Source organism: Oncorhynchus tshawytscha, linkage group LG29 (genome assembly GCF_018296145.1).
Source record: "Oncorhynchus tshawytscha isolate Ot180627B linkage group LG29, Otsh_v2.0, whole genome shotgun sequence".
In the NCBI taxonomy this organism is placed as follows: Eukaryota; Metazoa; Chordata; class Actinopteri; order Salmoniformes; family Salmonidae; genus Oncorhynchus; species Oncorhynchus tshawytscha.
In genome coordinates, this window is record NC_056457.1 from 12,999,888 (window position 1) to 13,013,789 (window position 13,902).

The following is a 13,902-nucleotide window of genomic DNA, read 5'->3' on the forward strand; positions in this document are numbered from 1 at the left end:
CCACTGGTGTTGGAAAGTATCTGTGTTAAAAGGGCAACACTTTGAAAAGTGTAAATTCAACACTTTTTGCTGGTTGTCATATACACACTTCAAAAGTGTTAAATTGAAAACCCACAGTGTTCAATTTACCAATCGAATTTTGCTGTGCAGGGGTGAGATAAAGGATTTTTGCCAAGGGTATTTCTTTCTGAGTATTATACCAAAGATAGAGCCAGGTTGTATTGTACATTACCTGGCAGAATGGTGGGAGGCCAGATTTATATCTACGCTGAGCTGTAATGTCCTCCAGTCACTGGAGTGGATAGTACAACAATCTCCCTGAGGTGATGCACAATTCTGTATGTGTGTGTGTCTGCGTGTGCGTGTGTGGGTGTCATGATTCGAACAGATTAGAGAACACCCACAGTGGAAAGCTCCCAAAAGGCCAGGCCAATATCTTAATCAGAACAGGATTACCGGGTTTCGGAACCATCTTTCAGGCTCAGTATCTGGTATCTTAGCCCTGACATAGAATGAGATGAAAGAACAGGTGGAGAGCAGCTAGACTGGCCTTGGCCTTTTTCTTTATTTGAGCATTTTACATTTAATGAAATTATCTCCTTCCTCATGACCGGAGGAGCTGAAAGAGATGACGGTGAAGCTCTAAACGCTGTCATCGCAGAAGTAGCGCCTACGTCAAATTGAAATGCACGCAGGCCCGTCTTAAATATCCCCTTTAAACATAATTAATCCTCGCGTAGACGCCTGGCCTTTCCGCTCTTTCCCGTAGTGAGGACACGGAGGTCTGAAGCAAGCAGACATGGCTGGCATCGCTGATGTGCTCGAGTGCCCATCTCTGCCTCTAAGGTGTATGCAACTATGTGTGTGTGTGTGTGTGTGTGTGTGTGTGTGTGTGTGTGTGTGTGTGTGTGTGTGTGTGTGTGTGTGTGTGTGTGTGTGTGTGTGTGTGTGTACTTGCGTGTGAGTGTTGTGCAGGGAGGAGTGCATTATTAATCGTTGTTAGTCATGGTCCATTTCTACTAATGCCATTCAAAAATGCATAATGAGTATCATAACAAACAGTAGACAGACCAGACACTCATTCATAGCTACATTTATTCATTGAGTCTTTCATCAATTAACACTCACCCTTAACGCATTGCAGTGCACCGCCTTTCAATTTTCACCTTCAAACTCAAGTGTGCTATTTCCTGAGCTACATTACAAAATGGATGTTTAATAAGCCACCCTCACCCACAGCAAAGTATGTATTTTGCCCACATTATACATTACCTTTACAGCTTGGAAGTTATTGGAGCTATTCAGGGTTAACCACTTTTTTCCCCGAAGGGCACCTTGAGGATTCAATTTGGGATTAAGATGCCAAGTAAAGGGACTTGCTGGACAAAAGTGAGCCAGGATGCAAACCCTCCAAGTCCAGGTCACACGTGACGTTGTCCACCTCCCTGCCCACTACCCCTCAGCCCCTTAATCGCTGGTGGTGCAGTGTTGCTGTGTAGCTAGAGATTAATGAGTGCCTTTCAGCTCAAGCACTTTGTCAAAGTCACCCTTTCACTAAGGCACAGTCTTTTTCAACAAATGAGTGTGATTAGTGGTTTACAGAGACATAGAAACAGGATTCACCTTTGGCCTTTTTTGTCACAGGTAGCTGCATTTAAATGGATTCATATTCTTGTCAAACTAAGAACATGTCCAGTTATTCCATATGTTCTTTCTTAACCTGGCATGTAAGCCCATTTTATTTTCCCCTGCGCCAGACACAATGTGTATGATTCAGCTTTGCCGTATGTATTCCTCCATGTCGTGTCTGCAAATGTAAAGTGCATACAAATTCGGTTAAAATATGCAAACATTAAGGTGTCCCTCAAAAGACATTTGTGATATCACTACACTGATTGCAAGAGACTGCACCACCAAGCTATACAGAATGTACCATTTCAAAACTTCTTACAATTACTGATAACAGTATTGACCAGCCTGGTAAACAACTTGGTTTATGAATATTTCCAAGAAAGAGAAGGCTCCTGTGGAGTTCTCTCACAGAAAACTTCACCGCAAAATCATGCAAAAAGATGACACATAGTCCACCTCAAAACCTTTTCCCCTCAGGAGACTGAAAAGATTTGGCATGGGTCCCCAGATCCTCAAAAGGTTCTACAGCTGCACCATCGAGAGCATCCTGACAGCAACTGCTCGGCATCTGACCGTAAGGTGCTACAGAGGGTAGTGCGAACGGCCCAGTAAATCACTGGGGCAAACTTCCTGCCATCCAGGACCTATACAATAGGTCCTGGATGGTCCTCTTCTACACTGCTGCTACTCGCTGTTCACCTCAACTAGCCTTTACCCCTGTACACTGACGGTGCTGGTTCCTCCTGTATATAGCCTCGTTATTGTAATTCTTATTGTGTTGCATTTTATTATTACTTTTTATTTTAGCCTACTTGGTAACTATTTATATCTTCTTGAACTGCACTGTTGGTTAAGGGCTTGTAAGTAAACATTTCACGGTAAAGTCTACACTTGTTGTATTCGGCGCATGTGGCAAATACAGTTTGATTTGATTTGATTTGTCTGGCATTCAGGTGGGCCTTCGCGCTTCAGCAAACAAAGGAACAACAACAAAAATCAACTCTGAGGAAAACTTCAGCTTGACGTCGAAGTGGATTAACAATGGATTAATGCTAACATAAATAATTCTCTACCTTTTTTGTTGAATGCTCCAACTCCTTTCTGCCTCGAATTAGTCCTTTTGGAAGTTTTTCTTCATAAGACCTTCACATAGTGCATCTGGCTTTCCAGGAAGTTAAAGAGCACCATTGGACCTCCTGAATAGTACTTTTCTTTCAGTGACCTCTTCAGTAATCAGAACCTCTTTAAAACAATATGAAAGATCACATTTAAAGATTTAAAGAGCCTACTTAGCTAATGAAACACGCATTATAGTTTGCTGCTATTAGCATGTGGGTTCCATTCTTTGAACTGGAGGAGTCTTATGAAATAACTATGCAGACGGAGTAATGGGCAGACGTGCTGCTTAAACATTACTTAAGCAAATGTCGGCTCTCGCTCTGATTGGTATTGATGTCACGAATTCCAACTTGAGACTTAATGCTGAGTTGAAGTGGTTTCGTTAACTTTGTTAAAGATCATTGTGAGGACGCATTCAAGTAATCAAATCTCTATCAATCTTGTTCCCCACACAGGCTAATGTGCCAGGCTTCACAGCATGGCTTGACTTGACAATGCTGCAAATGTCTACTAGTTTGAAAGCACTTCCTGAAACACGTATCGTTTTGAATCAGAGGACTGGCTGGTTGCTATTTGCCCACCCAGTGTCATGGACTCTGTTATTCAAGACATATAAGTTAATTTTATCCAAAGTGCACGTTTCAAATTAGTTGTGACTCAAGGAACCCTGAAGATCCTCAAGGAACCCCTGGAGATCCTCAAGGAAACCCTGGAGTTCCTCAAAGAACCCCTGGAGTTCCTCAAGGAACCATTGCTAGTCAAGGGTTCATATTTGCACCTTCACTTAGTTGAGGAGTTCTTGGTTGAACCTTTAATGGTTCAATGTATTAACAGGTTCCTGGAGGAAGCCTGGAGTAGAGGTGTGGCTAAGCAGGGGCGTGGCTTTAAGACATTTTTGTGGGGGCCACCTGTTAGAGTAAATGTCATTCCTGTTCATCTGATGTAGTGTCATTACATTACATGTTAATGTTGAAGACAGGTGTCTGAGTTCCTTAAGTGCCTATGCAAATACCAAAGTGGGAAAAGTTACCACTTTATTACAATATGTAGACAGCAATGTTAATAGTATTGATATTATATAAGAATATGCATAAATATTTATGCTAATGGGTGGTCAATAAGAAGTATCTGAAAGCCATGCCTCCAATCTGACAGACTGCCACCTCTACAATATGTTATTAAAAAGGTTCCGGCTTGAACCTTTACATAGGGGTTCCTCAAGGAACTTTTTTTATCTGGAAAGGTTCCACAGTCGTGGCAACCCAAAAGTTTATTTCAGGCACCTTTACGTCTAAGATTGTATAGGAAAAAGTTTCCATTGATTTTAACAAGTCAGTGAGTTTCCTCAAAGACAAACTTATAAAACCTCAGCATGTAAGCAGATATCCCCTGGATGTGTTACTGGGAGAAAAAGATGGTGATAAGCCAAACATGATGGAACTACCTGCAATTGTCTGTTTTCTTCCCAGTGCTTTGCATGAGGCCAGCGTTCCCCACAGCGGGGCAGTGGCTAATGAGCAAGAACAACCACCTCACATCCCAACATTGTTTGGCAGATCCTTTGCTTTATATTTGTTGAATGCTCAAAAAACTATTATTGTGTTTAGAGAAAATGTATGATAGCATATTGTTTCTTTTGTCTACAGTTGCACCAAAATATGAAGAGTTGGGTGGCTAGTTTAGTTCATGTTGTATCTGCTACCATGTGAACTACGTAACTTTGGCAAAGTATGGAAACCGCTACAGTTTGATGCTATCTTGAACAAATATCTTCAACAATTCAATGAATAACATTTAGTGATACAGTATGTCTAGGGTCCAGAATGCACGGCCAACTCTTATTCCCAACAGTCAGCCCGCCTACCTGTTTTTGGGTCGACTGAGAAGTAAGGCTGTCCGCTGATGATGCTGTAGACCACCCTGGCACTGTTCCCATATGTGGGGTCATCTGCATCTGTGGCCGCCACTTGGACCACCGTTGTTCCTGCACAGACAGCATCCAATTAGGTATTAAGACAACATCAGCCATCTGTAGAGACACAGCTCTCACATCAACAGCATGTGTGACAGCATTTCTACAAGCTTACAAATGTCAATGTTATATATTCAGTATAAATCACACCTTATTCTATATAGGCTACCATCAGGAATGTACTGTAGTGCTTGGTAAACATACTACTTACTACTACTTCCCTGGTGTACAATAACATTTTAATCACTTGTGCATCAGTCTAAGTAAAAAAATAAATAAATCCCCATCAAAATCGGTCAAAAATCAGTCTTCTCAAGAAAAATGTCTGTCGCATCTGAATGATTTCGCCCTCTCTATGGACTCTCACGAATATGATGGTCTTTTCCGTTTTGCTCTACGACCCCCACAAGTGTCACGGGACTCCTCTGAAGGTAACCAGTTTAAAAAGAATCTGGAAGTATGGAGGAAGTTTTGTGCCTACCCAAAAAATACTTTAAATATGTGTAAAAATGTATATATATATATATTTCCTGAGCTTTCTTATATCTCCAAGATAAAGGAAAGACCCTTCAAAATCTTATTCCACGTATGGAATCATGTAGTAACCAAAAAAGTGTTAAACATATATATTTTTCTTATTCTTGATTCTTCAAATGACAGCTTTGCACTCTCTTGGCATTCTCTCAACCTGCTTCATGAGGTAGTCCCCTGAAATACATTTCAATTAACAGGTGTGCCTTGTTAAAAGTTCCTTTGTGGAATGTATTTCCTTCTTGATTGGCGTTTGAGCCAATCATTTGTATTGTGACAAGGTAAGGGTGGTATACAGAAGACAGCCCTATTTGGTAAAAGACCAAGTCCGTATTATGGCAAGAACAGTTCAAATAAGCTAAGAGAAACGAAAGTCCATCCTTACTTTAAGACATGAAGGTCAGTCAATACGGAAAATGTCAATTACTTTGAAAGTTTCTTCAAGTTCAGTTGCAAAAACCATCAAGCGCTATGATGAAACTGGCTCTTATGAGGAATGCCACAGGAAAGGAAGACCTAGAGTTACCTCTGCTGAAGGGGATATGTTTATTGGAGTTACCAGCCTCAGAATTTGCAGCCCAAATGAATTCTTCACAGAGTTCAAGTAACTGACACATCTCAACATCAACTGTTCAGAGGAGACTGTGTGAATCAGGCCTTCATGGTCAAATTGCTGCAAAGAAACCACTACTAAAGGACACCAATAAGAAGAAGAGACTTGCTTTGGCCAAGAAACACGAGCAATGGACATTAGACCAGTGAAAATCTGTCCTTTGGTCTGATGAGTCCAACTTTGCAATTTTTGGTTTCAATCACCTTGCCTTTGTGAGACGCAGAGAAGGTGAACGGATGATCTCCACATGTGTGGTTCCCACCGTGAAGCATGGAGGAGAAGGTGTGATGGTGCTTTGCTGGTGGCACTGTCTGTGAGACTATCATTTGTTTTTCAACAGGACAATAACCCAATACAGGCTATGGAAGGGCAATATGATCAAGAAGGAGAGTGATGGGGTGGTGCACCAGATGATCTGACCTCCACAATCACCCGAATCTCAACCCAACTGAGATGGTTTGGGATGAGTTGGACCGCAGAGTGAAGGAAAAGTCATCAACAAGTGCTCAGCATATGTGGGAACTCCTTCAAGACTGTTGGAAAAGCATTCCAGGTGAAGCTGGTTGAGAGAATGCCAAGAGTGTGCAAAGCTGTCATCAAGGCAAAGGGTGGCTATTTGAAGAATCTCAAATATAAAATATATTTAGATTTGTTTAACACTTGTTTGGTTCCTATATGATTCCATATGTGTTATTTCATAGTTTGGTGTCTTCACCATTATTCTACAATGTAGAAAATAGTCAAAAATAATGAAAATCCCTTGAATGAGTAGGTGTTCTAAAACTTTAGACCGGTAGTGTATGTACTTAAATAGCGAATGGAGAACGCTTCTCCCTGTGGTTTATTTTCATGCCAGCCAGGTAGGCTATACTCCCATTGTAAATATAAGCAATATGCTTAATATTAAGAAAGTTGAGAAATAAATATTTTAGACCTAGCCTATAGAAAGCTCATGGGATCCTCCTCTTTTCATTAGCGGCCATTACACTGTTTTCACCCGCAATTGCATAGCCTATAGAAATGTTACACATCATGAGCTCCTAGGCTGTCATGAAGTGTTTGATTCGATTTTCGATTACATTTGCATTGATGTCAAAGTGATTAGAAGGAAAATAGACTGCTGAGTACCAGGCAGTTAGCAAATTTGTTAGGCTAATAATGACCAGCAGCAGCATCAGAGCTTGGAAAAGCCTAATGTGGAATGTGGAATGTGGAATTTGACTGCCTTCATGACTCGTGACCGGCGGTGTGGCGGCCCTAGTTACTACATGATTCCATATGTATTATTTCATCGTTTTAATGTCTTCACTATTATTCTACAATGTAGAAAATAGTACAACTAAAGAAAAACCCTTGAATGCTTTTGACAGGTACTGTTTTTTGTATACCTAAAGGGGTCCTAAAATCCAAAATCAAATAGCTAAATGAGCCATGTTATGACCTTCTTAAAACAATTCCATATGTCAGTTTAGAAGACACAGACACTGCTGCACAATGAACACTCTCACCTATGGATACCATACACTGTTACCATTCTACATCATCTTATGGTTGCTAATTGTAATCCGTTTAGTTTATTATAATTAAGGTGCAACTTTGGTCTGTAGAAACCTGTGTACGGTATTGGTTAGAAACGGCAGAGCTGTTACCGTGAATTAAAACGCATGGCTATTACTGAAAATGTACTGCGGTGACTATGAATAATGCTAGGTACTGTGATTTCCCCCAGTTGTTTGGAAACTTGCAATAGAGGTTGAAAAATGTATAACTGTTCTTAGAACTAACACAATTTAATTTGATTTTAAAGTGATTGTTAATGACACTTTTAGCATGTTGAGATTCCATATTTCCTAAAGCAGTTTGCCTCTACACAGCTGGACCGTAGCCATCTCTGAGCACGTCGGGAGACGACGTAGAAACAGGACACTAGGGCCAATGGTGAGCGCTGTTACCTTCAAGTAGGTTTCGGTTTAGCTAGGGTGTGGGGGATGGTGGATGGGGATGGGGGATGGTGGATGGTGGATGGTGGATGGGGGATGAGGGATGGGCATAAGCATCTGCCCCTGGTGGTAAATGTGGCATGTTTGAATCCAGTGATAGAGAGTCATTTTTTAATGTTTAATGTCCCTACTTTTTCGAACATTCTGTTAAAAATCGCGCAACATTTTGGCGTCCTGCTACTCATGCCAGGAATATAGTATATGCATATGATTAGTATGTGTGGATAGAAAACACTCAGACGTTTCTAAAACTGTTTAAATCACGGCTGTGACTATAACAGAACGTCTGTTTCATCGAAAAGCGCAGGAAAATCTGATCACTGGAGATGGAAAAAAATATCCATGCGCCACTTCAACCCATTGTTAAAGGTGAACCGTATTAAATGAGGCCGAGGTTGCAGTACCTACAGCTTCCACAGGATGTATAGAGTCTTCTCATTTGATTCTGATTTGATTCTTGGTAGAACCGACCAAAGGGAACCGATTCCCTCCGACCACCAACTTGATGCATCGTCTCTGTGTTTTTCCGGACATTTTTTCCAGACGACCAGCTATCGAATTTACATCGCCTCCTGATGATTTTTATAGCTTATTAACGTGTAGTAATACCTAAAGTTGCATTAGAAAGGTATTTCGAAGTGTTTTGTGAAAGTTTATCGTCGACTTTTTAACTTTTAAAAAATGACGTTACGTTATGAAACGCTATTTTTTCCGTTTATCACACAGTCTTCATAGATCGATATCTAGGCTATATATGGACCGATTTAATCGAAAAAAAGACCCAGTATTGATTATGGGACATCAAGGAGTGCCAAGAAAGAAGATGGTCAAAGGTAATGAATGTTTTATATTTTATTGTGCGGTTTGTGTAGCGCCAACTATACTAATTCTTTTGTTTACATCCCCTACGGGTCTTTTGGGGTGTTACATGCTATCAGATAATAGCTTCTCATGCTTTCGCCGAAAAGCATTTTAAAAATCTGACTCGGTGCCTGGATTCACAACGAGTGTAGCTTTATTTCAATACCAAGCATGTGTATTTTAATGAACGTTTGCGTTTTAACTAATACTATTAGCGTTTAGCGTAGCGCATTTGCATTTCCAGAGCTCTAGGTGGGACGTCTGCGTCTCAAGTAGGAGCAAGAGGTTGTTTTAAGCCTATCCCAAACCTTAAAACATTTTTAATGCCTAAACTTAACCTTAATTAAGCGTTTTGAAATCAGACGTTTGGAACAACATTGAAATTTGACGTTTCAGAAACATGGATTAACAAGGTTGTTGGAAGGAGTGCTTTGGTCAAGGACTGAATGCACAAAGGTCCAGTAATCACCCCTAATCAGACAATTTACCTCTATTGTTCTGTTGTGAACTATGGTCTGGCCCCTGACGGAGACCAGCATTTTATCTGTAACATAACAGAACCAAGTGTACTGAGCCAGTAATCTGCCATGCAAAACAACTGGACCTCAATAGAGAGCTACTAGGAGAGCCAGTGCCATTCTAGGGTGAATTTATCACAAAAGACTATTATATTGGCTGGGATGTTACATTAAAAAAAAATTGTGTGAGGATGTACTAGTCCATCAAGGAAAGTAAGTCTCAGAATTTGCGTTATTGGTGATTTTGAAGCTGATGCCCATTTCTGATTTGACAAAGATGCAACTATCAACCATTGACATAGGAGACGTAACCTTGGAATAAAAACAATGTTTCCCACAAGTGTGCCATTTTCTGTTGAGCATGGTCAGATGAATAGGCTGCTTTATGTTTGTATATTTCACTTTAATAGCCATGCATCTCTGCTGGTGTCTTAGGCACTTTCCTTTATGCGTTACAGTATGGGCCTGTCTTACAAAGTAGGTTATATTTTATTTTGCATCAAACACCCTTGTAAAAAAAACACTTTCTTGCATGAGCCATATTTTACGTACTCTTACAGAATGACGTGATTTTGGAAATGGAAGATTAGGTCGGCGTATTTCCAGTCATAAACCAGAATTAACAGGCGCTGGTCCTGAATTTGAGCAATATAATAAAAGAATGTCTGGGTGGACACCGAGAAGTTATCATCAAGCTAGTTTTATGTGGACTCCCAAGATTATATCATCACGTCTTAGTCGTGGCAGGTTATATTACAACATTTTTTTTTTTTTTAAACAAGGTCAATCAATGTCACATGTTAGAGAGCTGTGCTATGGTATTCACAATTCTTATCACTACACAGTTGCAGTAAGCTAAAACTAATTTAGGTTATCCCTCAATAATGGTTCTGATGTGGTTCTTTCAGATGTCTATTTTGTGTTTTCTGTGGTGTATCTGTACTGATACCCAGGCTAGAGGAAATTGGTTGTGAAACACTGTAATATTTATAGCAGTCAAGGTCACGAATAAGAATAGCCAGCCTTCAAGAGTGGTTGTCCAAAACGGATAAACATCCTCACATCAGAATATATTACACGGTTCCTCTCGATGCAGCTGTCATGTGCCTGTCTGTGTCACTTCACTTTTTGTCTGTCTTCATTTGTGTGATTGATAAATTTCTCATATTTTCATTTTTTTTCCAGTGAATCGGGACAAAACAGGGGTTCCTAATCAAGTCTGCATCTCAGGGTGAGCGATTGTCAGCTGACAGTAATGAAAATAAATGTAGCAGCATGTCTAATTTGAATGGCCGACAGGTATTCATCAAAGCTTTACAGACACAAGACTGGATCCAACTGCCACCATAAATACTCATCTCCAAGTAAACATGATCCAAGTATCCAAAACTGTAAGCTATATGTTTTGCATCGTTATGGCTTGTACCTTTTTATACTTAGTTGAACAAAATGTGTATGAGACAGAAGATAAGAATTGACTTCTCTTCTACTTAACTTAACATATACTAAAGAATTACCATTAGAGTAAACTTTCACCAGCAAGGCTTAAGAAGTTCAAAAGGTAAGTGTACTGTACATTAGTGCAACATGCTGACAAAGGTCACATAATCAGCAAAGTGTGAGAGTGGTAAGAAATGTTAGTAGCAACTCTGTTCCTCTCTAGTACAAAACGGATTTGAGTGTGGGTGTGTGACTGATGATTAGATATTACAAAAGCAATATTCAAAACCTGCAGTTTAAGCTCACCAACTTTGCAGCTCCTTGATGAGTATTCAACATTGGTGCCCATGATTAAGTTGATTATATTCCTGCACGTTCACACCTGCTCCCGTCCGCTTGAGATAAGCAGGGATTGTTGCACGGAGACTAGTTCAACTTTATTTGTAATTGGCGTGTGAAAATGAATGACAAAATCCGAAGAAAGACAAACCCTGGGCCCTGCTGTGCCCAGGATATGCCTATAGGTGGGTGCCAATGCTCTGATCCTTACAATCTCACTTAGTCACACTGGTACTGTAATCAATGGGCTCCATAATTCCATCTTACATTTCCTTTGGCTTTCCCCAAATCTCAAATCACAGGGAAATAATCATTTCAAATGAACTGTCTTCCGAGTTTTTATCCATGTCACCTGAAACCGAAGCACCCCTTTCGTTTTCTCTTCCAGAATTAACTGACTATTCCATCCATGAATTAGACAAGAACAATGACAGGTGGATAAAGGAGTGGTGGGTGGTACATTTCTACGAGGCGGTGGCCTTGGCCTGACATTACATTCCCTAAGCCCTCCATCAGCTCCCGGGGAACGTCTGTCTGACGTGTAGACCTGAGACCTGTGCCTTGGCTGCTCAGAGGTTGTCACACAGCCAAATGTCTTCAAGCCCCTCTTGTCTATCATTTGACATCCCGAGGCGTGATTAAGACAAAGTATTCCTAGATCCCCGGGCCATAAGGGCTACCATGTGTATGAGACAAGCAACTACCATCTAATTGCTTTAATTAATTAAATTCATGATTTCCTCTAAATTGAACCAATTCATTACAGGTAGCCGGTCTACGCCCATTAATGATTTAAAGACATCTATGAAGGAGTTATGGAGGACAAGAGGTGCCTGGCCCACTCCTGTACTATAAATTGCCCTGAGCAGATATTTACAAAGAGCGGGATGTATAATTCACATGCTGTTCTAACAACTTCAGATGAAGACCATGGCGATGTAAATAAGCCAGAGAGTGTGACCCGGCCTATTGGTGTTCGGAGTGCTTCCTTTACTGCAGATGAAGTGCTCAGTTGCTCTACCTCTCTTATCTCCCGTTGGACACGAGCCACCTAGCCCTTGTAGTGGAATCCTCTAGTTCCTTAAGCCAGACCCCACCTTTACCCCCCGTTGACTCTGGGCTGCTTAATCCTTATAAGATCTCAGTGCCTATGACATAAATGTTATGAGCAAAGCACTGCATTGGCCTGGAAAATACTCCTATCATTGCCAGTTAATGCCTAGCATAGGCTCCATTTTGACTTTACACCAAACAGTCTCTCCATGTATCCACTTGTTGGCATCTCTGCCTATCAGCCTGAGGAAGATACAACACATAGATGCAATGTTCTGCTGTCTCTGGGTCTACATGATAAGAATATTGAGGTTGGTGTGTTTGTGCCTGTCATATCACTTAACCCTGAAGATTGGGAGACATTGTCTGCCACTTGGCGTGTGGAGCCTCTTATTCCTCTCCCTGGCAGATTGTCACATGAATTTTAAATGGAGGCTTAATCCACATTTCCCATTCCGACAGGATTGGCTCACGGTGTCCCCAGGCACTGTGCGGTAAGCTTTTGTTTCCGTGGCGAAGCACCTCGCGAGGTGTTCCGTTACATGTCCTGTTGGATTTGAATAATCTGCCATCTCTGAACTCGCTAGATTCATTGCTCAACATCGAGGTTTCGGGTCTGTTTGTATAAGCAGATATTTCACCGCTTTCATCGTTCAAACTAGCAATGATCTTTTGGGGGGCTCATGAGGTTGTTCACTATTTTAGGTATAAAACCGCATCTAAACCATGTACAATGTGGAACAATGGGAGCCACTTAATGGAACTAACCAGTTGTAGTAATCACTTTGTAACGGGTCAGATTAGATTTTGGAGCTTTTAAAACCACAGTGTTTTGAAACTGCAACAGTTAATGAAAACACTAGAAAGAAAACCTCTGTGTGTGTGGAAAAGGACCCTCTTCAGTTGTGGCTATGACAATCATGCACAGTTTGACAGACAAATGAATGCCACAGATTCAGTTCCATGTTTATAATAAAGCGTAGACTGTGTTTATTAACATAGATGAAGCAAGTGAGTTGAGAGACAGAGAGAGATAAATGTAGGATATTTCAGATAGTGGTGGGTAGTGGTGAGTAAATGTGATAGAGGGAGAGACAGAGAGACAGAGAGACAGAGACAGAAATAGAGAGAGAGAGTGAGAAAGAGGTAGAGAGAGAGAGAGAATCAGAGGCAGATTACAGGCAGACATACAGACATCAATGTCAAAATCACGTACAGACTGACAGATAGATAGACAGAGACGAGGACAGAGGACTGGGGACAAACAAACAGAGAGAGAGAGAGGCTGAGAAAGAGGCTTACCCAGTGCTGACATCTCTGGTACCCCTGCCATGTAGGGTCCATCCAGAAACTTGGGCTCATTGTCATTGATGTCCTGGACCTTGACAACAAACTCTGACCTGGGCTCCACAGGGATGTTAGTGAGCCGGTCCACGGCCTGGGCCTGCAGGGTGTAATAGGCCTGCTCCTCCCGGTCCAGACGCTTAGTGGCGTGGATGTCCCCCGTGTTCTCGTCGATGGTGAAGATGGAGGTGGAGCCCTCCCCGGAGAGCACGTACTTCACTTTGCCATCCCCTTTGTCTACATCTGAGTGGAGCTGTAATTGGAGACCAGAGATAATGTCAGTCAGTAGAAAGGAGATTGGTGACTTATAAAACCAAATCCAATGCTATACCATTATGATCGATCCATTATGTACATCTGTGCAATTTCAAATAGGTTCAACGTTTTTCCTGGGCAGAAACATTGTGCTGAATAAACACATACCAACAAAAAAAATAAGTGAACAAAGTGCACATTGTTTGTAAAACAGGATACCAGAAG

The 13,902-nt window shown here is 41.2% G+C and overlaps 1 protein-coding gene across 1 annotated transcript in view; it reads right to left on the bottom strand.

Annotated features, from left to right (window-relative positions):
* LOC112227911 (cadherin-7-like) overlaps positions 1 to 13,902 on the bottom strand; it is a 117,988-nt gene that overhangs the window by 60,549 nt on the left and 43,537 nt on the right. The window contains exons 3-4 of the mRNA XM_024392908.2: positions 13,381 to 13,675; positions 4,616 to 4,735 (exon numbers count right to left, since the gene is read on the bottom strand). Coding sequence (XP_024248676.1) covers positions 4,616 to 4,735; positions 13,381 to 13,675 — 415 coding nt within the window. The remainder of the gene's footprint in view (positions 1 to 4,615; positions 4,736 to 13,380; positions 13,676 to 13,902) is intronic.